Genomic DNA, 23,156 nt, shown 5'->3' with positions numbered 1-23,156 from the left:
TTTACACTGTGTCTGCCTTTTTCTTTGCCTTATCTTTGAAATGTATAGGCCAAAGGAATATAAGCTGTGGTTCTGCTTTTGCTCAGGGCTGCTCAACAAGTTGCCAATGCTTTCCTGGGGGTCTGATGTTCATGGTTTTATTGTTTGCGTGCCTAATAAAGTTATGTTGTATCTTCAAAATAATTTGGTTGCTTTAGGTGAGCCAGGTTTTGGTCACAACACAAGAAAATTGCAGAGACTAATCTAGGTCATCGCCAGGAGTCAAGACTGATTCAAAGGCATGTGTGCGCGCGCGCACACACACACAGAGCAAATATTTATACTGTTAGCAAGTGGAATGACAAAGATAGAACGTAAGTTGCTCTAGAAATGTTGGCAAAGGAACATGCCAACTAAAGGTAGCTTCATCCCAACCTCAAGGACAAGTTTGTTCTGCAAATCTTCCCTCCAGTATCACAGATGACACGACATTAAAGCAGGCCAGCGTGTGGTGGATTGCAGTAGAGAGCAAGGCTATCAGGCAGGAGGGGATGCATTGCAGGAAGGGCAAGGAGACAAAAGAAAACACAGTCTGGAGGGGGAGGGTGGGAAACGAAAGAGGTTCAGGATAACCACTCCCTGGAATCTCCCAGGGTATATCCACTTGTTGCAGTAGTATAGATTTAGTCTGGCAAGATGCTGTCTATAAGGTGTAAGCAAATAAGGGAACTGAATTTGGATGAAGTGTTTCCTTGCTGTTCTTGGATTGGGCCTGACACAAAGAGAGAGCTCTCTGGTGTGTTGGATAGGTAATACCAAATAGATAATTTGTTGGGGTGACGGGTTTCCTGTTTATAACCTGCCAGTATTGGTTACCTAGCTGATCTACTAAGAGACTTATATTGAACACCTGATGCCAAATTGTGGTTATAGCTCTTAATAGCCCCAAGGCCAGCAGAGCTTGTCGTGAGAGCTGCGCTGGCATAGTTCAGTCTGGATTCTAGTTTTCCAGGAAGAGGAAAAAAGGTCAGTAAGGATCATGGTGAGCAGCAAATCTCTGGAAAAGTGAACCTTAAGCCAGAAGGGGAGTGGATCTCTGATGCTAGCAGGAACATCCCAGTTTGTGGAGTCCTTGGGGTTCTCTTGGTTCTTTTCTTGCAAACGTTTCATTACCCGGCTAGGTAACATCTTCAGTGCTAAAATGAGATGAGGTTTGCTCTCTATTTATCTGCTGTGGCCTGCTTCACCAGTGCTGGTGGGGGTGGGGGGTTCTGTTTTGCTCTTCTGGTAGTTCATTGATTAGCGTATGTTGACTGCTTGATTGTGTGCCTGGTGGTGACCTTTGTTTATCTGGGTCTTTTGAATAGTATGTAGATGATGTTTATCTCTATGTGTCTGTTAATTGCTGCCTTGTCTGAATACCAGGCTTCCAAGAATTCTCTTGCATGTTTGGATTTGGCTTGGTCTAAAATGCTGACAGTTTCCCAGTTAAAACAGTGGTTGAGTCTGTCCATGTGTTGTGCAATTAAGGAATTTTCATCATGTCTTCTGACTGCTAGTTGGTGCTCATGGATGCGTTCTGCTAGTCTTCTGCCTGTTTGTCCTACATAGTGTTTGTTACAGTCCTTACACTGTATGTTGTAGATGACTCCTGTTTTTTCTTCTTGGGCAACTGGGTCTTTTGGTTTACTTAGGATGTTTTGGAGTGATTTTGTTGGTTTTTGTGCTACAGAGATGCCATATGGTTGTAATGATCTGTTGGTGGTTTCTGAGACGTTTCTGATGTATGGCAGCGTGATCCTTTTCGTAGCTTGTGTGGGTGGTGTTGTAGTAGGTTGAGTGGTCAGGCACTTTTTGATAAAATTACATGGGTATCCATTTTGTTGGAAGATGTTGTAGGGGTGGTCTTTTTCCTTTTTCTGCTGTTCTGGGTTGCTGCAATGCGTTTGTGCTCGCTTGAATAATGTTCTTACACAGCTCCTCTTGTGGGAGGTTGGGTTGTTGCTTTGGTGGTGGAGTACTTGATTGGTGTGGATTGTCTTCTGATAAACTTGGGTTTCTAATTTCCTGTTGTTTCCTCTGCTGATGAGGATATCCAGGAAGGGTAGTGTGTTGTTGTTTTCTTCAAAACACAGCAAGGTACTCAAAATAGTGCTCTTAGGAATCTGGACTGCAGACATATCTAATGGCTTTAATTTCTTATACGCACAGAGCTGAGAGCTGTCTAATGTCTGAGAGGCAGATTTGGGTTTAAAGTGTTTTTTGGCAGCAAGTCTGCACTGGTATTCCTTTAGAATGAAAGAAAACCAGTATGGTTTTAGCACTATTGTTGACAGTATTGTAAATAGATTTAATTTGTGCCAGATTCCAGAAGATTGGAATATTATGCCAAGATATTTGAAGGATGAAACCTGATCTGTATTATTATTGTTTATCTGTCATTGAGACTTACTGCATCTGAGTCCCTTTGGAAAAAAAAAACTTGATTTTGGTTTGGAGTAGTTCATGGTGAGTTTTTCCTCCCTGCTAGACCCAAAGATTCCTTCTCAGGCCAACCCGAGTTAACAAAAGAATAGCTACATTGTCAGCCTAAAGGACAGTCTTTTAAAAGGGTGGAATTCTGCTTCAGTTGAGTTGGTAATTTACTTTCTCTGATTACAAAACAATTATGTCTTAGCTTATTAGCCAGAAGCATACAATTAGGCAGATATGCAGACGATATCACCCTAATGGCAGAAAGTGAAGAAGAACTAAAGAGCCTCTTGATGAGGGTGAAAGAGGAAACCGCAAAAACTGGCTTGAAACTCAACATTAAAAAAACTAAGATCATGGCATCTGGGCCCATTAATTCCTGGCAAATAGAAGGGATAAAAATGGAAGCAGTAACAGACTTCATTTATTTGGGCTCCAAGATCACTACAGATGGAGACTGCAGCCATGAAATTAAAAGACGCTTGCTCCTTGGGAGGAAAGCTATGGCAAGCCTAGACAGCATATTAAAAAGCAGAGACATCACCTTGCTGACAAAAATCTGCATAATCAAAGCTATGGTTTTTCCAGTAATATATGGCTGTGAGAGCTGGACCATAAAGAAGGCTGACCGGCAAAGAATTGATGCCTTTGAACTGTGGTGCTGGAGAAGACTCTTAAGAGTCCCTTGGACTGCTAGGAGACCAAACCAGTCAGTCTGAAAGGAAATCAACCCTGACTGCTCATTGGAAGGATTGATAATGAAGCTCAAGCTCAGATACTTTGGTCATCTAATGTGAAGAGAGGACTCTTTGGAAAAGACCCTGATGCTGGGAAAGATTGAAGGCAAAAGGAGAAGGGGATGGCAGAGGATGAGATAGTTAGATAGCATCACTGAAACAATGAGCATGAAACTGAGCAAACTCAGGGAGGCAGTGAAGGACAGGAAGGCCTGGCGCAATATGGTTCATGGGGTCATGAAGAGTCAGACATGACTTAACGACTGAACAACAACAATATAATCAGGATTTCCAAAACAAGCAAGTTTTATTCAACATAATGGGGTAAAAATAATATGAATAGAATTTTTTTTTAGTTTTCTTTAAGCACCAGAATTCTAGGTTATTGATGGCATGGTTTCATCAACATTTGACTTCTGTCTTATATCTATCTCCATCCATCCATCCATCCATCCATCCATCCATCCATCCATCCATCATCTCCTCATTTCTGAGTTAGTAAAGCTTTCCTTCCAGTCTTTTCCTTACAAGATTAGATCAGCACTCAGTAGGATGGACTAATTTTTCTGAGTAGTCTTGTTAAATGTTGTTAAATGCTTTTACTTCCTTTCAGGGGTATCCACTGGGGGGTAGGGTAGCGTATGGCATCAAAACATTCAAGATGGAGATCTCAGCCCTGTGATTGAATCCCTGCCTTTTTTAAAATGTGGGCATGTACTTATTTTCTAAACCTTATAAAAAGACCAGTGCTGCTGAAAATAACTCTACTGAATTAAATCGAGGAATTTTTTTGCACAATACTTATTCAAATGGGCTTGTACTTCCTCTTTTCCATCCTCCATTTTGGATTTAATCTGTTTGCTGATCAGCTTTGCAAATCCATTTAATCAGATAACGCAATCTAGGATCTTTCTGCACAACTAAATTGGTATCTGCCTGTCTTAAACTAGAAGGAAATTAGACTAGCATAAAATTCATTATCTCCATGCTGATTCCTACCCTCTCTCTCTCTCTCTCTCTCACACACACACACACACACAATTTATTGAATTTGTATAGCTGCCCATCTCAACCTTGTGATTCCAGATGGCTCTCTATACAAAAAGCATAAAAATGCAGGATATCCTTAAAACAATGTAGCCAAGACCTCTAAAAATCCATCTCACAATCCAAATATCATTCATGTTGGACTCCACTAACAGCCTGGTACCAGTACTTGAGGCAAAGCTTTCCTGGAACTCTAGACTCTGTTCTAGCTGTTCAGAAACTCTGTTCAGAAACAACCAACAGACTATGACAACCACATGGCATCTCTGTAGCACATAAACCAACTAAAGCCCTCCAAAACATCTTAAGTAAACCAAAAGACCTGTAGCCCAAGAAGAAAAAACAGGAGTCATCTACAACGTACAGTGTAAGGACTGGAGCAGCCACTGTGTAGGACAGACAGGCAGAAGACTAGCAAAGCACATCCATGAACATCAACTAGCAGTCAGAAGACATGAAAACTCCTTAATCTCATAACAGATGGACAAACTTAATCACAATTTCAGCTGGGAAACTGTCAGCATCTTAGATCAAGCTAAATCCAAAAACATGAGGGAATTCCTGGAAGCTTGGTATTCAGACAAGTCAGCCATCAACAGGCACACAGAGATAAACAATTTTTACAGCTGTTCAAAAGAAAATAAAAAGGAAACAAAAAGACCAGAACACTTCCTTGCCAGCAATCGACACTCAGATAAGAAGGGATTAACACCAGGATTAATTCCAGCCAAACAATCAAGCAGTAAACAATACACTAATCAAGGAACTACCAACTCAGACAACGAAGCAATAAACAACAGCCTAATCAAGGAACTACCAAAGAGAAAACAACCCCCCCCCAACACTGATAGGGCAAGCAGAGAGCAAACCCCACTTGCTTCTAGTACTGAAGATGTTACCTAGCTGGGTAATGAAACGTCTGCAAGAAAACAACCAAGCTCAGAGAACCCCAAGGACTCCACAGTTCAACCCTGAGCTACATATGTTCTCTTCTATGTGTTCTAGCTTTCTGCCAGATGGTGGTGCAATGGTGTTACCTAGCCAATTTGGTCAGGTTTGTTAAACTAGAGTTGAGCCAAAGCCTCCCATTTCCCCCAGTCTTCCTGGACAAACTGACAGGAAGCAGAAAGGACAACCCACAGCGTAGTCTGACACAGGTGCGGCTATGCAAGTGCAGGCATAGTCAAAGCCCTGATGGGACCAGACCGTAGGCTTTACTTGGGCCGGAATGTTGGTAGAGAAGATGAGATCCTAGAGGAGGGCAGTGCCTACATCAGCATAAAAGGGGCCAACAGGTGCTGGGCTGTCCCCATCCCTCAGGGATCACTGCCCTGCTGATGCAATAGTTAATGAAGCACATTGCATTTTGCGTTGATGTTGCCAGAGGATGCTGCTTGCCTTAAGGGGGAAAACGCTGCTTTAAAACTGAAACAGCTCATGATGGTTTAAGCCTGTCTCATTCATGGGTGGAGAATGAGATGAAGGCAACATCATGGGGGCAGGGCAGAATAAAGAGGGTCCTGGGACATTTCTACTGTATACCCAAAATTCCTAGCTCCCAACTTTAGTTGCTAACAACCCTGGTGTTAGTTTGGTTTTAATTTAGTGCATTAAATGAACCGTGGTTTATGGATTAGTGTTCTATGTCAACTAGGTCATAATAGTTTCTTCAACAAACCATGCTTAAAACGAACTATGGCTTACAGTAATGAACTAATCCAGCCTAAGTCCCACAGTCTAACACAAAGTACAGCAGGTTGCAGAAAACTGATTTATATAGTTTCTGTCTGCATCTTCAAGAGAAGGCCCAGGCCCTCAAACACTTAAGCTGCTATTTCAGTATATAATAGTATGCATTTATTTTACATACATAATTATTAACACAGCTTGTAAGTGAGAACCTTTATTAGTTATCCAAATTGTAGAGGGGAGGAAATATCACTTTTATGCTGGCTGGGGAATTCTGGGAGTTGAAGTGCACACATCTTAAAAAGGCTAGGGTTAAGAAACAATGACCTCTACTGCCCTAGTCCACATTTACTAAGGAAAGATGTTCACCTTGCTTGAGTTCTGGCTCTGGTCCCGCCCCCGCATCCTTATTCTAAAGGGAATCCAACCTTCAGCAAATATTCTCCACACCTTTTCTACAGGTTGAAAAAAAATCACTGGGTGTTATTTGCACTGTTTTTTTTTTTTTAAGTAAGTATTTGGCAATATTTTTGTATTTGAGAGATGGAACACTAAGGAAAATTCTCTAATGCAGTGTTTCTCAGCCTTGGGAACTTTAAGATGTGTGGACTTCAACTCCCAGAATTCCCCAGGCAGCCTGGGGAATTCTGGGAGTTGAAGTCCACACACCTTAAAGTTCCCAAGGCTGAGAAACACTGCTCTAATGAGTATTGGGGGGGACAAAAAGCTGGGAGGACTTTTGCTGAGTCTTTCCAAGACATTAGTGACAAAACTAAGAATTGAAGACCAGCTATATACAAAAGATACCTTATTTGTCCCTCCTAACTGAATATAATTTACTTCTTTCCTGGTTTTACTTACTTTTTAAAATTTCAATGTCTGAAAAAACTTGATGGTGTTAAGGGATACTTAGGACTGTGAGCCAGTGGGAAAATTTAGATATACAATGCCTTAAGCTTTGAGTAGAACACTTCAAAAGTTCGTCCTTGGCTCTCAGTCATTGAAAAGCTAATCCTGTTTACTTGATACTAAACAGTATTTCTGCCAAGATTAAAAAAGGAAAATAAAAATGCAGCCTTATACAGTGCATACATGTCTACTCAGACATGCTTTATTGCTTTCAGTGGAACTAAATCTCATGTCCAAATGTGTGTATAAAACTGGGATCTAGTTTATTTCTGCAACTCCAAGAGTATGTGGTTAGATTTGCACTGAATTCTGTATTTTCGGATATTTTTATTATCATTATTTTGATAGCATTCCACTCAATTTTTATCAATGAATTCCTTATGTGTTTTGGGTTATATATGAATCTGATTGCAATAAACAATCAACATACAGTAGCTAGAACATGGAAAAACAGTTCCCAGAGGATATTATAGAGAGAATATATTTCTCACTAAGGATGGGAAACTTTGATTTTTAACTGCTGGATTTTATTATACTTCCAAGATGAAGAATGAACAAATATTGGTGTGTTTCTTCTTCTCAGCAAAATTTAAGATAGTGTTTAATGCAGTGTTTTTCAACCTTGGCAACTTTAAGATGTGTGGGCTTCAACTCCCAGAATTGCCCAGTCAGCATTGAAGTCCACACATCTTGAAGTTGCCAAGATTGAGAAACACTGGTTTAATGCAATCCAACACTGTTTCCATACCTGAGAGGATCCCATGTTTATGTCTGCAGACTAGTTCAACATTCCATCTAAGAGTCTAATCTGGTGTAGATGTGTCTTAAAGATTACAGGTTTTTCTTCCCCCTCCAATCTTTTTAGGAAATATGCATATTTTAAAAACCTTCAGTTAGCAAAGTATTGCTTTACTATGGTTATATTTGTTTTAAAGGGAAAAAATGATTATGAAAAAGAGATATGTAATGTCCCTTCCCACCTGCTGTCAAAACCCCCATTATAATAGTTCTCTACTGGTTCAGGTCAAACATTTTAGTCTGGACATAAAGGCTATATGAGGTATGGTACCAGATGGCAAAACTTCACTCATTTCAAATTATGGGAAGGCAGCCTTTCTGTTTGGGTGCCTCCTGCCCTGACATTTATTCCTAAACTGATAGCACAACTGCAGACCCCATATTAAAAAGAAACAAAACACCTTTTAATTGCTTCTTCTTTTAAAATCTTATTGTTCAGTAGAGGAGAACAATATTTATTTACAAGTGCTTTTACACTGCTTCAGTCACAGTGGATCTAAGCAGCTTACAGTCCTTTATGCATTTCACACTATTTAGATCTTGGCATCTTCAGTTTTTTCCTTTTTTATTTTTTAATGTTTTTTTTTTTTTGCTGCTTCTAGAATTCCTTTGTGTGTGTGTGTGTGTGTGTGTCTGAGGCAGAGAGTCTTCTTGGCAACTGGCTAGAAACTGGGAGACTGTAAGTTCTAGTCCTGTCTTAGGCACAAAGCCAGCTGGGTGACCTTGGGCCAGTTACTCTCTCTCAGCCCTGGGAAGGAGGCAATGGTGAACTACTTCTGAAAATCTTGCCAAGAAAACTGCAGGGACTTGTTCAGGCAGTCACCAGGAGTCAACACTGACCGGAAGGTACCCCCCGCTGCAATTCCTTGGACTTTTGTTTTGAATAGAATCTCTAAATGCACTTGGAAATTTTGCTTCTGGAAAATTTTGTGAGAACATAAGTACATGTTCCTTGATCTCCAATCTTGAGACATTTCATTAATTGTACCAACAGTCTGTGATTCTCTCAGAATTGCTCAGATGTTCAGCTTCCATCTCAAGAGGATCCTCTTCATTTGACCTAAATAGTATTCTAAAGTCAGGGAATCTAATTTAAATATCATTCATGCTCCAGTAATTAGTCCACATAACAATATTTAGTCAGATTGTAAACAGCAGCAAAAAAGCTGGTTGGTTAGACAAATACTGTATATATATTGTGGTTGTAGCAGAAAAGACCGAGCAAAAGGAGAAATGGAATACAGGTAGTCCTCACTTAACAACAGGAATTGGGACAGGAATTTCCATTGCTAAGCGATGGAGTCATAAAACACGGTATCATGTGACTGTGCTGCTTAGTGATAGCAGTCCCTGGTTACTATTAAGTGAGGACCATGCAGGTTGTTAAGTAAGGACCTCGTGTGACTGAGACTTCCAACTTCCTGCCAGCTTCCCAACTGACTACTTGTGGGAAGCTGGCAACGAAAGTTGCAAATCACAATCATGTGTCCATGGGATGCTGTGACGATTGGAAGTCTGGGGCGGTTGCCAGAACTCGAGGACTGGTCATAACTACCACTTGTTCAGCACCATCTAGTCATCCAGTTTGAATGGTCATTGAATGAGTGGTCATTAACAAAGGACCACCTGTAATTGCTAGAGATCCTTTCCTATGCTTTCAATATGTTTGTGTGCATGTCTGGTGTCAGGTATAAAGATGTAAACAGCAGTCACTAAAAAGAACACATAAAACTATAGCAGGACAGAGAAAAAATTGACCTGAGGGCAGCAACCATGAGATGGGGGTAAGCCAAGAATTCCCACCAATCAGAAAACAGAATGGCTACAGAGTCCTGTAACAATCAGATACAACCACCCCAAAAATGGACTTTTGATCTCATTTCAGATAAAAGACCCCCAAGCCCACCCATAAGTCAACTTTCAAAGTGAGATCATCTAATATGACTAGTTCAGAAGTACACAAAGCCCTCCTGTTTAGGTTCCCTTGTTGCGTTCTCTGCACCTGGTTCATTGTCTCTGATTTTTTTTCTTCAAACGTGGTACCAAAACCGAGACTCAATAATGAAGGTGGGATTTGATCAAGGAGTGATTAGTGATTTGGATTTTTTTCTTTTTTAACCAGCAACATCACATGCTTAGTGTACCTTCCAGAGACATATGTGACTTGGAAGTTCTATTCTGCCCCTTATACGATTCTAGTACAGCACAAACATTTCTTAGTGCCATTTTTAACCGACTTGTATTTGAGCTGCATTTCAGAAAAATATTACATCAACGTATTGTCTGATATAAATGCTATTGTGATTTACTCACAATACTTTCTTGTGATTTATCTCTTGGCAGCGTGAAAATCCAAGAAAAGCTGTAATTTCCATAGAAGTTAAAGAGCGGCTTCTTTAATAAAGTTTGATTCCTGATAAATACATGAAAGTGTCCATCGGGGTTTTCTTTACTGCTTTATGGTTTAGTTTAGTTTAGTGTTGATTAGTCTAATGACCATATCAAATAAAATAAGGCAAAATAATATAACGTATTGGGATATTAAAAATATTCAATGAAATAATCAGATAAGATCATTCCCCTTGGCAGTTGACCCCAGTCTGATCTAGATAGGAAGCTCTCCGTGGAATGGCTTTAGATATAAACTTGGCAGTTTTTCTTACTTTCCATGTGTTTGTACCTTGGAGGAAGTAAGATAGCTTATTGATGGAGTCCCAGTGGACTATCCTGTCCATTAGTGACTTTAAAAAGTTGTGCTCTGGCTAAAGCATATAGTTGGTAGTCAAAGAGGATATGAGCGATGTCCTGTATTTGTGGCATACATACACATATCCTCTCTGGATAAGGTACTTGATGAAATCGCCTGTGTTTTACCATAGAATCCAGGAGCTCAAATCTTGCTCTGGTTAAGGCTGTTCTTTGGCACTGTGTCAGGCCCATAGTTAGATATTTTGCTAGTTGAAAGGTCTTCTTGGGCTTTTGGCTAAAATCAAGTGTAGTATCACTGCTTTATGGAACTGCGTTCCTGTTGGTCTCTTCTGGATTTTTTAAAAATTTCCAATCTATGTTACAACCCTGATATTTCCAGGATGTCTCCCATACAAATACTAACCTAATCTGACCTTGCTTTGCTTTTGAAGATCAGCCAAGGTTAGATATGTTTTAATCTGACAAATTCATTAATGTGAATTTGGCCAACATATTTGCTATTTTTAAGTTTCCAGATTCTTCTTGTTCTGTTTGGAACTGAATTTCTGAAACTTCTCATATCCCTGGAAACTTGCAAACGCCATTGGCTGAAACAGTATTATTGCTACATTCATATACAACTGTAAGTTCCAATAACACAGACAGGATATTACATGAATACTGATTTTTGCTTTATTAGCTGGTCTTGGAATACTGTAGAAAGGACTCATAAAAATAATATTCACACTTTGTCTTAGAAAGTTTTCCAGATGAAGGATTTCTTCACTACACAACAAAATAAGGTCAAATCTAGAAATGAAAGGATAGGAAAAGGTAGGATAGGATAGATGAAAGGAAGGAATACAGCTATAATTCTATTCTCACTGCAAAGATGTTCCATGCGAAACTGATTAAACTAATTTAAAATACCATTCACACACTCATTCTAAAAATTGTATTTCACAGATAATGGCAAATCAATGCAATACATTATTTCACTAAAATTAAAGAACAATCCATACATATCCCATAAACTTTCAGTTTGTGATAGCAACTCAGTTACCTTTGCTTTCCTAAAGCGCTTTACTACCATACCTTAAAAATAGATTATTTTTCTTGTTGTTTTGTTTTACATTATATTCTGGTGAAGTACACAGTCTAAAGGTAAAAGAAAGCCTATATCCCATCACACAATCAAACTATCAACTGTTAGCTCCTAGAGAACACTACTACTGTACTATTGCAAGTGTATTCACTAAGCTGGGAAAGCATCCAGCCGGGTTTTCCTCCCCTTCTGTTTCTAGATCTCTAGAGGTGCTACACGGTTCTTTGAACTGTTCTGTGTGCAGTAATGCACACCAGGACTGCCCAAATCAGTCTGTCAAGCTTTGTCTTTGTCAGTGGAAATCCTTCTAAGCCCCCTCCCTTCTGTTTTCCTTTTGTGGTTGGGAAATATAGCTGTGTGTGCCATATGAGCTGTCCTGCAGCCACCGTAAAATAATTTGCCAGGAAGTCAGGATGAGGGACCCTCATCCTGACCTCCTCATCCTCATTGCCACATAGGATACAATTGCCAATCCTATTGGCTACATGGAATCTAGGTGGAGGCAGTCTCATCTTGCCATTTATCTCAGCAAAATACCTTTGGCCCACCCCAACAGATAACAGCTTTAAGTGGGCAATCAATAGCAGGGAAACGGCGTAGACCAGTGTTTTTCAACCTTGGCAGCCTGAAGATGTGTGCTGGCTGGGGAATTCTGGGAGTTGAAGTCCATACACTTCAAGACGCCAAGGTTGAGAAACACTGGCCTAGACATAATATAGCCATGGAAGAAGTGCATCCTGGTTCCTGCCCAAAAGAAGGTAAGCTTCTCTCCATTCTTAAGGGGATGGTCAAAGGGAAGGCTTCAGAGATTAGTCAGCAGCCAATGAGCCTGAATACACTGGATGAAATTTCTTTAAGCCAGGGATGGAGAACCTGTGGCCCCATCCAGAGCTCTTCCCCCCTTAATTTTTCCCTTTGGGCCAAAATATTCTTAGGACCTTCCACTCTCTTTGTCCAGCTTTCTTTTACTATATCTAAGATTCCTCTGGGTCATCTACCATATAAGAGCTCAAAGGGACTGAAACCAGTGGATGCCTGTGGAACTTCCCTATATGCAAATAATAGGTAAGGCGATCACATATACCAATACTTAGGATTTTCTGCTGCATATTTCTTTAACATGTTCTTTAGTGTCTGGTTCAATTGTTCTATAACTCCATCTGCCTGAGGGTGACAAAGATTAGTACAAATTCTACAGTTCCTAGATCTTCACACAGATGTCTGAGTAAAGTCAATTGGAAATTGATCCTCCATCCCTCCAACAGAGCCAACACAATTTTTTTCTGCTCCCAAATTGCTGGTTTAACATTACGCCTATCTGCTATCTTTGACCAAGGAGGCTATTATGCACCCACACTGGAGAAACTAACTACTAATGGCAAGAGGAATCCTAGATTACTCCAGTGGTAAGACAGCAGTCACAATACATTTCATGCCTAATCAGCAGCAAAACTATAATGTATCAGCATAACCAGAAGCTTTTAATTTTAACAGTATGGTACAGGACTGAGGATCTGGTACTACTGCATCATTTCATTTTATTATATTCACAAGACCAGCATTCCCCAAAGACCACACATTCAGTCCTTAAAAGGAAAGAGATAAAATAGAAACAATAAAAAGTAAATCTGCATTAAAAGTAAAGAGAAAAGAACTGTGACAACCCAGTGACTACACTAAGCCCTGAGCAACCATAAACTCTTTGAAGGTAACTACTATAGCACAAAACATAGAAACTGTGTGTCTGTGTGTGTGATGGCTATCTCTGTCTGCTAACATGCATAAAAAGTCAGTGTACTCTGAGAATTCAGCCACTATAGGAAATGCCATCTTTCCAGATGCTGTTGACTCTTTATTAGCCCCACTGGCATCACCAATAGCTAGGGAGAATGACTTATAGTTCTAACTATTCCTGAAGGGCCAAAAACCTAGTATAGAGAAAGTTGTCTTTTTCCAGTGAAAACCCAACACTGATGAAGAAGTTCTTTCTGTTTTATAGAATTGTAAGAAGCACAAGGACAGTTTATGAACTTACACCGGGATCAGAGCAGCTGCTTCATCTGGGAATAAACCGAAGTATAGGTTGGATGCCATCTTGACCTACTGTCATTTTTGTACAAAATCAGATTTGAGCAAATCCTCCACAAAGTGGCATGAAAGATTGATTTATGTTCTCTACCCCATTGTGAAACTATTTTGCAAGCATTATATTGTGCATCCCTTAGTAACTTTTAGCAGAACACCACATGAACTTCATCTGGCCAGCATAAAGACCATGTAGCCATGTGATCACCGAAATAACTCCCTTCCAATCCAAGACTTGGCTTTTAAAATGTTTGCAAGAGCAAGCTGGTAATTCTACATTTTAAAGCAATTTAGTTCTAAAACAGCATTCCTCTTTTAGGAAACATTTTACAGAAAGAGAGATGTTACCTCTAGCAGCCTTTTTCTACCTGGTACTCTCCCACTGTGTTTCAGATGAGCTCTCCAAATAAAAATTATGAAAAATATCAACCCATCTGGAGGACACCGAGTCAGGAAACACTGGCCTAAATATCTGAATAGCCCAGATAAACATACAAAATAGAAACCATTTAAGGTATTCAATGTTTGAACCATGAGTAGCATTCATCAATTTATTAATCTCAGAAATGTGGAAACACATGTTTTCTTCCAGTTAATTTGATTTCTCCTTAACCCAAATGCTAATCTTAAACTGTGTTTACCCAATTTTTAAAATTGCTGCTGAAACTCAGCTTTGGCTTGCATATAATTAACTACTCTGCACATACAGTACTCAGATGCATTAACACTCCCCCCCCCCGATATTGTGCAAGCCTGGGAGAAAAGTATCAGCTTTCCACTATAATTTTGACTTCTCAGTAACTTTCCCTTCAGCAGAGAAAAGAAAGGGGAAAGAAAACTCTAGTACAGAGAGAGCAAACCTGAGCTCATTTGAAGAGCTCCCACATAAGCAAAATAAAGAACCCACCCACACAGAAAAACCACATTAAGTAAATCATTTTTAAAGAAAAAAAGTGGAGCAAATATCCCAGTTCATTTTAGTATCTTTCTACCTTATTTCAAATGCTTCTCAATGCTTCTTATCTTCTCTCTTTATGGATATTTAAAAGTATTTTGCTTTGAAAGCCTTCCTTAATCCAAGCTCCTCCAGATGTTTTTTTGACTTGCAATTCAAAGGACATATTGGCTGGAGGATCATGGAAATTAAAGATGTCCAATACATTTGGAGGCACCAGGTTGTGAAGGATGCCTTAGACAGGAATAAAAATAGGACATACTAAAATGAACAGCAGTGAAGAATCTCAATTATGCTAGGATTTGGGTGAATAGCTTCCAGAGTTAAACCTCTTTGCTATTTTGCTAGATGTACTGAATTGGGAATGCCACTTCTCTCAGAGAAGAATTACACTGGGAAGAACCATCCTCCCTCTCCGGGTGTAGATAAGCCTTCCTCAATGAGATAACCTCAACAATGCATTGGGATAGTCCCCAACTCATTTAGCCAAGCAGGTTGAAAAAGGCTCATTTAGATGGTAAATTCTGAGCCAGACCTGCCACAATTGAAATATCCTGTCTAACTGTAAACCTACTATTGATTCCATAAGTTATAAAGTTATGTGCCTGCACTTTATAATTGTCAGTATCAATGGTAATATTATTATACTTTATAGACAATCAGCAATATAGCACCTGCCAGACTCTAAGAGATGCTCCCCCTCCCCCCAATAAACCTTCAAAATCTTGCAAGATCTTGAAATCTTGCTGTAGTCTCAGGTGGAATCTTGTGACTTGGGAAGGGCACTTGAGCCATCATGTTGTCTTGCATGAGGGCTTCAAGGTTGCCTATTCCTGCCCTATTAACTAGATAGGTGACTGCCAGAGCCTGAGGTTGGCTTTGGGGAGATTGATCCAGGACCAGATCACTGTGATCAAGTTCAGGAATTACAAACTTTCCATGTAACAGGTAAAAGATGTTTTTCATTTAATCAAACAAGGTGAAATTATCTTCCTTGTAGTACTTGACGGCTGGCCAAAGGCATTTTATTGCCAGCTAGCTGGAAAGGCTGTAGTTGGGCATCTGTCTGTCCTAGTGTCTGGAGAGGAAGCTTGAAGTACATGGAGTTAGATGTAGCTTATTGGGTTATGGCTGATCTTTAGATACCAAGCTTATTGATCCAAGCACTAAGTGCTTCAACTTCGATATAAATATTGCCACTATAAATAGGAAGCTGAAAACCCCAAAGCGATCAGCTGGCTAGCCTGAAGCTGTGCCTATTCACATTCTTAACTTTTGGTTTCCTCCTCTTTATCTCCATGTAGAATAATTTCTGAAGCTTCATACATTATAGTACATATAGCTCCCACATAATCATTTAAATGTCCTTTTATATTTCTGGAATATGTTCCATTACAAAATATACATTTGTTAACAAGAAGTCACGTGATTTACTTAGATTCTCTTGAAGCAGAAGTAATGCTTCAGGTACCTGCTGCTATTTCCTGAGAAGTGTCAAAAGAGTTTAATTCTCCAGCTGGAAGAAGTATTTTCCACTCATTTGTAACTCCACCAGCATTCATGTGCAGGCTAGCTTAGCAGAACAATAGATGTTTGTGTCAGTCTTCAATTTTTAGGAACTTGAACAAATAATGCCAAAAATATTCCAGCCATGTTAATTTCCATTACAATCTCCTCTCTTAACTAGGAATTTATAGGCACATCTGCAGGGGAGAGGGACATTAAATTATACCCTTCTTAACAGGTTGCATGCTTAACAATAAGAAGCAACTTCATATATCCAAGATGCTGATCATCAAAATCCATGCCCCCAAAACATTTTTTGGTGCCCAAGTGCAGCCTGAGTTTTAAAAAAAACCTGTTGATGTCACGTCTTAATCTACAGTATTAAGCTTCTACTGTTGCTTGTTTTACTTTCTTCTCGTTATGCCCTAATAAAAAGCAGAAGGAAATCGCCCAATTAGCAGTGCACTTTCCCCAACATTATGCCCTCCAGATGTGTGAAGATTCACTTCATGTAGCACTCCAACTAGCATAACCAATGCGAAACTTATCTGGAAGGCATGAAGGTTGAGGAAACCTGCCTTATTAAATGGACCTTTTCCTTCTGCAGCTTTTTTTAAGGAATGATAGGCTAGCGATGTGAACCAAAGAAAAACCCATTTTCCTTTCTTATAGTAACCAGCACTGTTGATGAGAAACAGGCTTTGCAAGCAGCCCTTAAAAGTAAAGACTATATCATGCTATCTGCACCATTGCTATCAGAAACAAGATCAGTTTTATTCTAACACGGTGATGTATTTATGCAAAATCTGTTCTACCATATGGATGGTAGGTACAAAGCAAACAAACCTTTGCTAGACATCACAATGAGCAATGAGAGACACTAGCTTTTGAACCCCAGCACTCTCATGAATAAGTAGTAATCAGCAACAGATTTTAATCACCTAACTAACTTACTGCTGGATTTCTGACAAAGAGAAAGACATTGGAAATGAGGCCCAGATTTTTTTTGGCCGCATTCCTTGTCTTTTCCACCACTGCTCTTGTAAAACTTCGCTATATGCCAGTGTTGTCCAAACATGGCCACTTTAAGATGAGTGGACTTCAACTCCCAGAATTCCCCAGCCAGCATGGCTGGCTGGGGAATTCTGGGAGTTGAAGTCCACTCATCTTAAAGTGGCCAAGTTTGGACAACACTATCATCTGCCATTTGTGCTAAAAGAAATTGATCGTTCAGCCAATGGCTCTCTGGCCAGGAGCACAGAGGCAGCTGTGACTCAAACTGCGATGCCCACTGCAAAACCAGTGGCAAGAATTTCCTCCGCTTCTCACCTCTCTCCTTCTTCCCCAGTTCTGTTTTAATATCTAAACCCTTCCCATATGGAACACCCACTCCTCCGAGGGCAGATACTTAAAAGCCCAGGATATATTCTGAACAGCTTTACTCTGTTAACTGTGTCCCTGTGGAAGGAACAAGATCTTTTCCTTCCTGCCTCTGCATCATTAAAGGCATTTATAAACAGTCGAGAGGAAATCTGACTACGCTTTTCACAGCGTGCAGCCTAATATTTCTGATATAGCCCTTTCCACGAGCAAGTCAAACTCTCCTAATGGGACAGTTTGATGTTAAAGTGCGTTTCCTATCATCCTAAATCAACGTCACCTTGAATCAGGCTTTTATTGTTCAACTTTCTCAGCCGGAATTCTTTCCTATCAGAGAACAAATGATGAGTACCTTTTACATTGCAGCGTGGCCTGCATCTATTTTCAGTTTCTCAAGAAGAAGCAGTAATAACAAGAGTAATTGCAGTAGGTTTCAGCTTCCTCTTGCCTCTTTGCAAGCTCAGAGCCGTTTATGTTTCGCTGGTTTTTGCAATCCTGTGCAATATGTGCCCATTGAAAAGGAGAGCTGTCCTGCAGCCCCTAGCCTGAAGACACAGCCAGAGCAAAGAAAGTGGGGTTCTCACTCTGGTATCTCACAGCTCGCCGGAAAAAGAGGGAGGGGAGAGAAAAAGCCCCCCCACCCGAACTCAGTACTTGTTGATTCCAAAGATACGGACGCCATGCAGCTGGGGCAACTTGGGGATCAAGACGCTCATCAAAGAGATGGTGTTGATGATGAAATGTACCCGGTCGTATTTTGTGTAGAAACTGGTAAGGAAATAACTGTAAAGGAAAGGAGAGGAGTTTCAGTTTTAAAATACTGCTTAAAATAAAAATATTTATCCTTTGTCCTATGCAACTGGATCTCAGGGATGGGATACAGGCAACCACCAAAACAAACCAGCATTAATATCACAATGATAGCAAAGGGAAAAAAATGTCTAGGTCTGTAATCTGATAGATGGTGGCAAGCAAATCTGGAGTCTGGTAGCACCTTTTCCAACTAACACATTTTATTAAATGGCATGAGGTTTGGTGAGCTGCATCTGATGAAGAGAGCTGCAGCTCAGCAAACCTTATGCCTTTCAATAAAATTTGTCGATCTGATATAAGGACTCTGCTATTTTATTTATTAATTAAATACAGATAGTCCTCGTTTAGCGACTGCCTCATACAGTGACCATTTGCAGTTACAATGGTGATGAAAAAGTAACTTTGCAACCAATCCTCACATTTATGACTTTTGCAGATCTGTAAAGGAAAGCTGAAGTAAGATCATAAGCACAGTCATGCTTTCACTTAGTGACTGCTTCACTTAATGACCAAGTTGCCAGTCCCAATTGTGGTCACTAAATGAGGACCACCTGTATTTGAATACCACTCAATGGTTTTTATAAACTCCAAGCGACATAGCAAGAATGCCACAGCACTATAAAGCACTCCAATAAAAAGACCATATAAAGATGATCTCTCAGAGTTATATGCAGTTACAGGCCTATCCTGTTCACTTGCTTGTATCTCAGTAGAGAAGAACTGGGCTGATGGTCACCCTTACTGAAGCGGTAGAGAAAAGAGCCAACCCACATGGTTATTGATTCCATGTGGCCCCTGGCCAACCCTTTCCACTAGAAAGGATTGAAGGAAGACAGCAAAGCAAAGTGTGCAAAGGGGCTGCCACTTGTTTGGTAGTGGCTTCATCAATCCCCTCTGTTTTACAACCCCAACCTTCCATTTTCATCTCAGGACAGAAATTGGGGCAAGAGAAAAGTAGGAATTCTGAAGATTTGGAAAGAAATAACGTACAAAATTGGCTATCAAAAGATGGGGCGACGATGGTTACTTGAGACAGCTGTTAAAAACGGCTAGATAAACCTGAGGAGAAGTTGGTAAGTGCTGTTGATGAACTCAGGGAAGAGGGACGTTGTCCCCATGACCTGCCATGGGTTTTTGCAATGGCATCTGGTTGGGCAGTACACAAAGCAATGATGATTTCCACATCCCTCTATGCTTTCATATGGTCTGTTTGCCAATAGCTTCTGGCTTAATGTCTTGTGCAAACTAGCTAACTATGATTTACTCAATAAAGCATATTTAAGCAAACAAGCACGAGTGGATTATGTGACCTGTGTGTTGCTTCAATTAGGAAACACAATGCTAGATAGACAAGCTTTGATCTAGTCCAACAGGATACTTTTGTTCTTAGGCTCGGTGATTTAAATGAAGGCTGTAAGCCAGGAGTCGAGAATTGTGACCCCATCCCACCCTACCCCGGCATCTGCTGATCTACAACTCTTGGCAACTTTCATCAGCAAGGCCAGTAGGGAGAGAGGCTGGAAGATGTAGTTCAACAATGTCTGGAAGGTACTCTATACCTGCCATAAACTTATCTCATTCTTGACATTCTTCCATGTAACTAGGCTTGAATTCCCCCATTTCAGTGCAAATTGTGGCACTCCCTGTACGCTGAAGTTGGAAAACAGCAACAGCAGAAGGCTCACAGCTAGGTTCTCTTTGGTACTCACAGTACAATTGGTGTGATAGTCAGGAACTTGCGAGAAGCTGTGAACTGCACTCCATAATCCATCTGTTCCCAATGAGTGAGCAGCCGGGCCTTACCCTGATCGGGAGTCTCAAATGGCGTTCCTTTCACAGTGTGTAAGAAGATATACATGCTCTGTAAGGAAACATAAATGCCTGGTAGTTAGTAGGGCTTTTGAGCTTGCTTGGCTGCATACTTTCGTTCAGGTAGCCGTTTAAGTGGTGGGAAAGGTGAGAACACCCTACAGTATTCTTGCAACAGAACTGACACGATAAGAAAAGGTGCTGAGGTGCAGCACAAAACCACTGTTTCAGTGAGAGTCAGGGTAAGGCAACCGAAAAGAGGGTAGGAGGCTTAATTTCACCTCAGGTTCCTAAGTGATCATTGACATAATGAGAGGCTGTGATTGTTTTTCTTGGTGTTTGTCCCCCATAGTTCCAGGGTCTGTTTATCTATCACCTACTCTTTAGAGCAGTGGCTGGGGAATTCTGGGAGTTGAAGTCCACCCATCTTAAAATGGCCAAGGTTCAGAAACACTGTTTTAGAGTGAAACTATCAATATATAATGCAACAAGGGTTTTTTGTTTACTAACCAGCTTGTTACAAGATTGTCTGATTAGGCTGAGAGGGTGTAACTGGCCCAAGTTCACACAGCTGGCTTCTGGGCGTACAGGAGAACTAGAACCAGGTTTCCCTGTTCCTGGTCCATAATCTTAACCATTACACCATGCTGACTCTCAATCTAATGAGGGGTGTGTCCCCAAAATACCTTAATGAGCAAGCAAGAACACCTAACTTCTAGCAGACAACATGTTTTCTTAGAGCAAATCAATAGCAAATGAATAATCAAACATGCAAGAAGAAATTTGTCCCTTCTTCACATCCATGCAAGTAATAACTGAGAAGTTTGGTACCATAATCCTCCCAGCTTTGTTCTGACTTATTTCATTGGTCTGCAGCCATGAGACACGAGCTGTGCCAAAGACTTTTTCAGCATTGTCATACATCAGAGCCTGCTGTGGAGCTAAACTGCAGAGGATGAAATATAAATGAACAGGAGAGCTAGATCTGGGGTACAAAAATTGATGTACGTAGGCCAAGAAGGATAGAAGCAAGAATTGGTCTCCAAGAGGCTTAAGAGGATGCAGTGACAGAGATATTTAATAGGCTGGAAAATGGTATAATGAAAATTGACCCCTGGGGTGATTAAGGTCTCACCTCCCCTAGGCTAGTGTTGATGCTGGGGAATATGTATCTCTCCAGTTACAGGGATTTTATTTTTGGGGCCTTCAAGTTAGTGTTGACCCTTGGCAACTCCCTGGACTACTAGTCCATGCAGTTTTCTTGACAAAATCTTTACAAGGGGTTTGCCACTGCTTTCTTCTTAGGGCTGAGAGAGATTGGCCCAAAGTTACCCAGTTAGCTTTGTTTCTAAGGGAGGACTAAAAGTCTCCCAGTTTCTAGCCTGGTGCCCTAACCACTTCACCAAATTTGCTCTGTCAGTTACAGTAGAGACGTTAAATTAGCTGTGAGAAGTCTTATTAACTAGAGGCTTTATCACAGGATTGGTGTAAAGATTACCAAAACAGTGTAGCTGGCAGAACTGCAGGACAGTCTCCTCAATTATGGCCCCTACCGGAAGGCGTTCCAGAGATTTAATTGGCCCCTTCCTTAATCTGAGTTCTAATTTCAACAGAGAATATGTTTCAACACGTTTCTAGCTTTCTATTGTTTTTAATCTTTTGCTGCCTATTTGTGTTTAATATAGAGTGCTTTTTAAAAAAACATTATTCTGACTTACTTGGGTGTCTATCTGAAATCAGAAGGGTTTTTTAAAAAATAAAGGGATAGAAAATGAAATATTTTAAATGCTCTAAAAGTACAGCACATTAATTTTTTTAAAATGTTTAATCTATTATAAACTATGAATCTGGGAAATAAAAGCTGCCATGTGCTGCTAGAGTCCACACAGAGCAGTTCTTGAATCAGAAATATTATCTGTTCCACCATCCCTAAAAATGTAGTAGAGATAGAGAAAAAGCTCAGAGGAAAATAAAAACATATTGGAGTATATTAAAATAAGGGCAACCTTATCTGAATTTGAACTGATCCAAATTTCACTTCCCAAACCAGAATGCACTGTATCGATCATGTTAATCTCAGAATAATTTTACTGACTTTTTTCAGTCCCTACAGTGCTGTAGATTTATAGATTAAAGTTATAGTTTAGAATAGTATCTTGTTGATTTTAGAAACTATCTTGTAATGGCTTCAGTTTCATTATGCTTTAGTCTTATAGACTGTAGCTTTAATATTAAAAGTATTAAGTCCTTGAGAATTCCTCTGTTCTTAGAGATACACTTTAGTGCTGTAATGTACTATTCTGCTACTTTCACCTGAGATGTTTTTTTGGGCCAGGATTGCGGCTTTTTATTTTTTATTTGTCTCTTTCATTTTGTGTTGACCATTGACTAAATATTGTTTGAGCATGAATGCTGATCACTGAATTTTAGAATGCAGAATCCAAAATATGCACACAAAACATTCTATTAGGAACATGTGTGCACATGAAAGTATGTTTTAGGGAGAAGAACATACACAAAAATGGATACATTAGAGAAAATGAAATATAAAAACATGACATGAATTTCTGTTCAGATTTTTCTTTTTAATCATAATTGGATGAGGAAATAGTGTGGATCGCAAATTGTAATTAAGATCATGCGAGACAGAGAAAAAGAACATGCAAGAATTTAACAGGGTTATGTGGGAGAATAAGGACTAACAAACCAATAATTACTTAAGCACAGCTAATTTTCTATCACCTGAGCTTTGCCTCTTGGTCAGCAGTTCTGCGATTTTTGTATTTTTTAATTAAAGGTTCTGCAGCTTGAGAAAATCTGAAAACTCCTGCTCTAGATCCTATAAATCAGATGATCAGACAAACAATGTGATATTGAGCAGCAAGCTGACATGGAAAGGTTTCTTCAAACACTGTGCTTCCAGGGTTCACTGTTGTCACTTCTGTTAATAACAGGTAGTCCTTGTTTAGTGACTGCCTTATTTAGCAACTGTTCACGGTTACGACGGTGATGAAACGATAACTTTGCAACCCCATTTATGACCTTCACAGGTCTGTGAAGCAAAGCCAAAGTAAGATCATGTGGTTGCTAAATGAGGACTACCTGAAACACTAAGAAATTCAGAAGCTGTGAGGCTTACAAATGTACCTCAGAATTCATGTAATAGATCCCTGCCTTTCTATGT

The 23,156-nt window shown here is 40.0% G+C and overlaps 1 protein-coding gene across 7 annotated transcripts in view; it reads right to left on the bottom strand.

Annotated features, from left to right (window-relative positions):
- Nucleotides 1–10,994: 10,994 nt before the first annotated feature.
- The window catches only part of ORMDL3 (ORMDL sphingolipid biosynthesis regulator 3), a 32,166-nt gene continuing 20,004 nt past the window's right edge, over nt 10,995–23,156 (bottom strand). For 6 of the 7 annotated variants that reach the window (XM_025172173.2, XM_088143423.1, XM_007436625.3 and 3 more), the window contains 2 exons: nt 19,873–20,024; nt 10,995–18,133 (listed from right to left, as the gene is read on the bottom strand). In XM_025172173.2, coding sequence (XP_025027941.1) covers nt 17,998–18,133; nt 19,873–20,024 — 288 coding nt within the window. In that variant the 3' untranslated portion in view covers nt 10,995–17,997. The remainder of the gene's footprint in view (nt 18,134–19,872; nt 20,025–23,156) is intronic. The other variant, XR_015796616.1, reaches the window with a different exon arrangement.

The sequence above is a fragment of the Python bivittatus genome, unplaced genomic scaffold, assembly GCF_059951505.1.
Source record: "Python bivittatus isolate LINGU-HERP-01145 unplaced genomic scaffold, Pbiv_v1 ctg000410_np1212, whole genome shotgun sequence".
NCBI classification, from domain to species: Eukaryota; Metazoa; Chordata; class Lepidosauria; order Squamata; family Pythonidae; genus Python; species Python bivittatus.
Note: the sequence above shows the minus strand (reverse complement) of the source record. Positions and strands in the feature narration are given on the sequence as shown.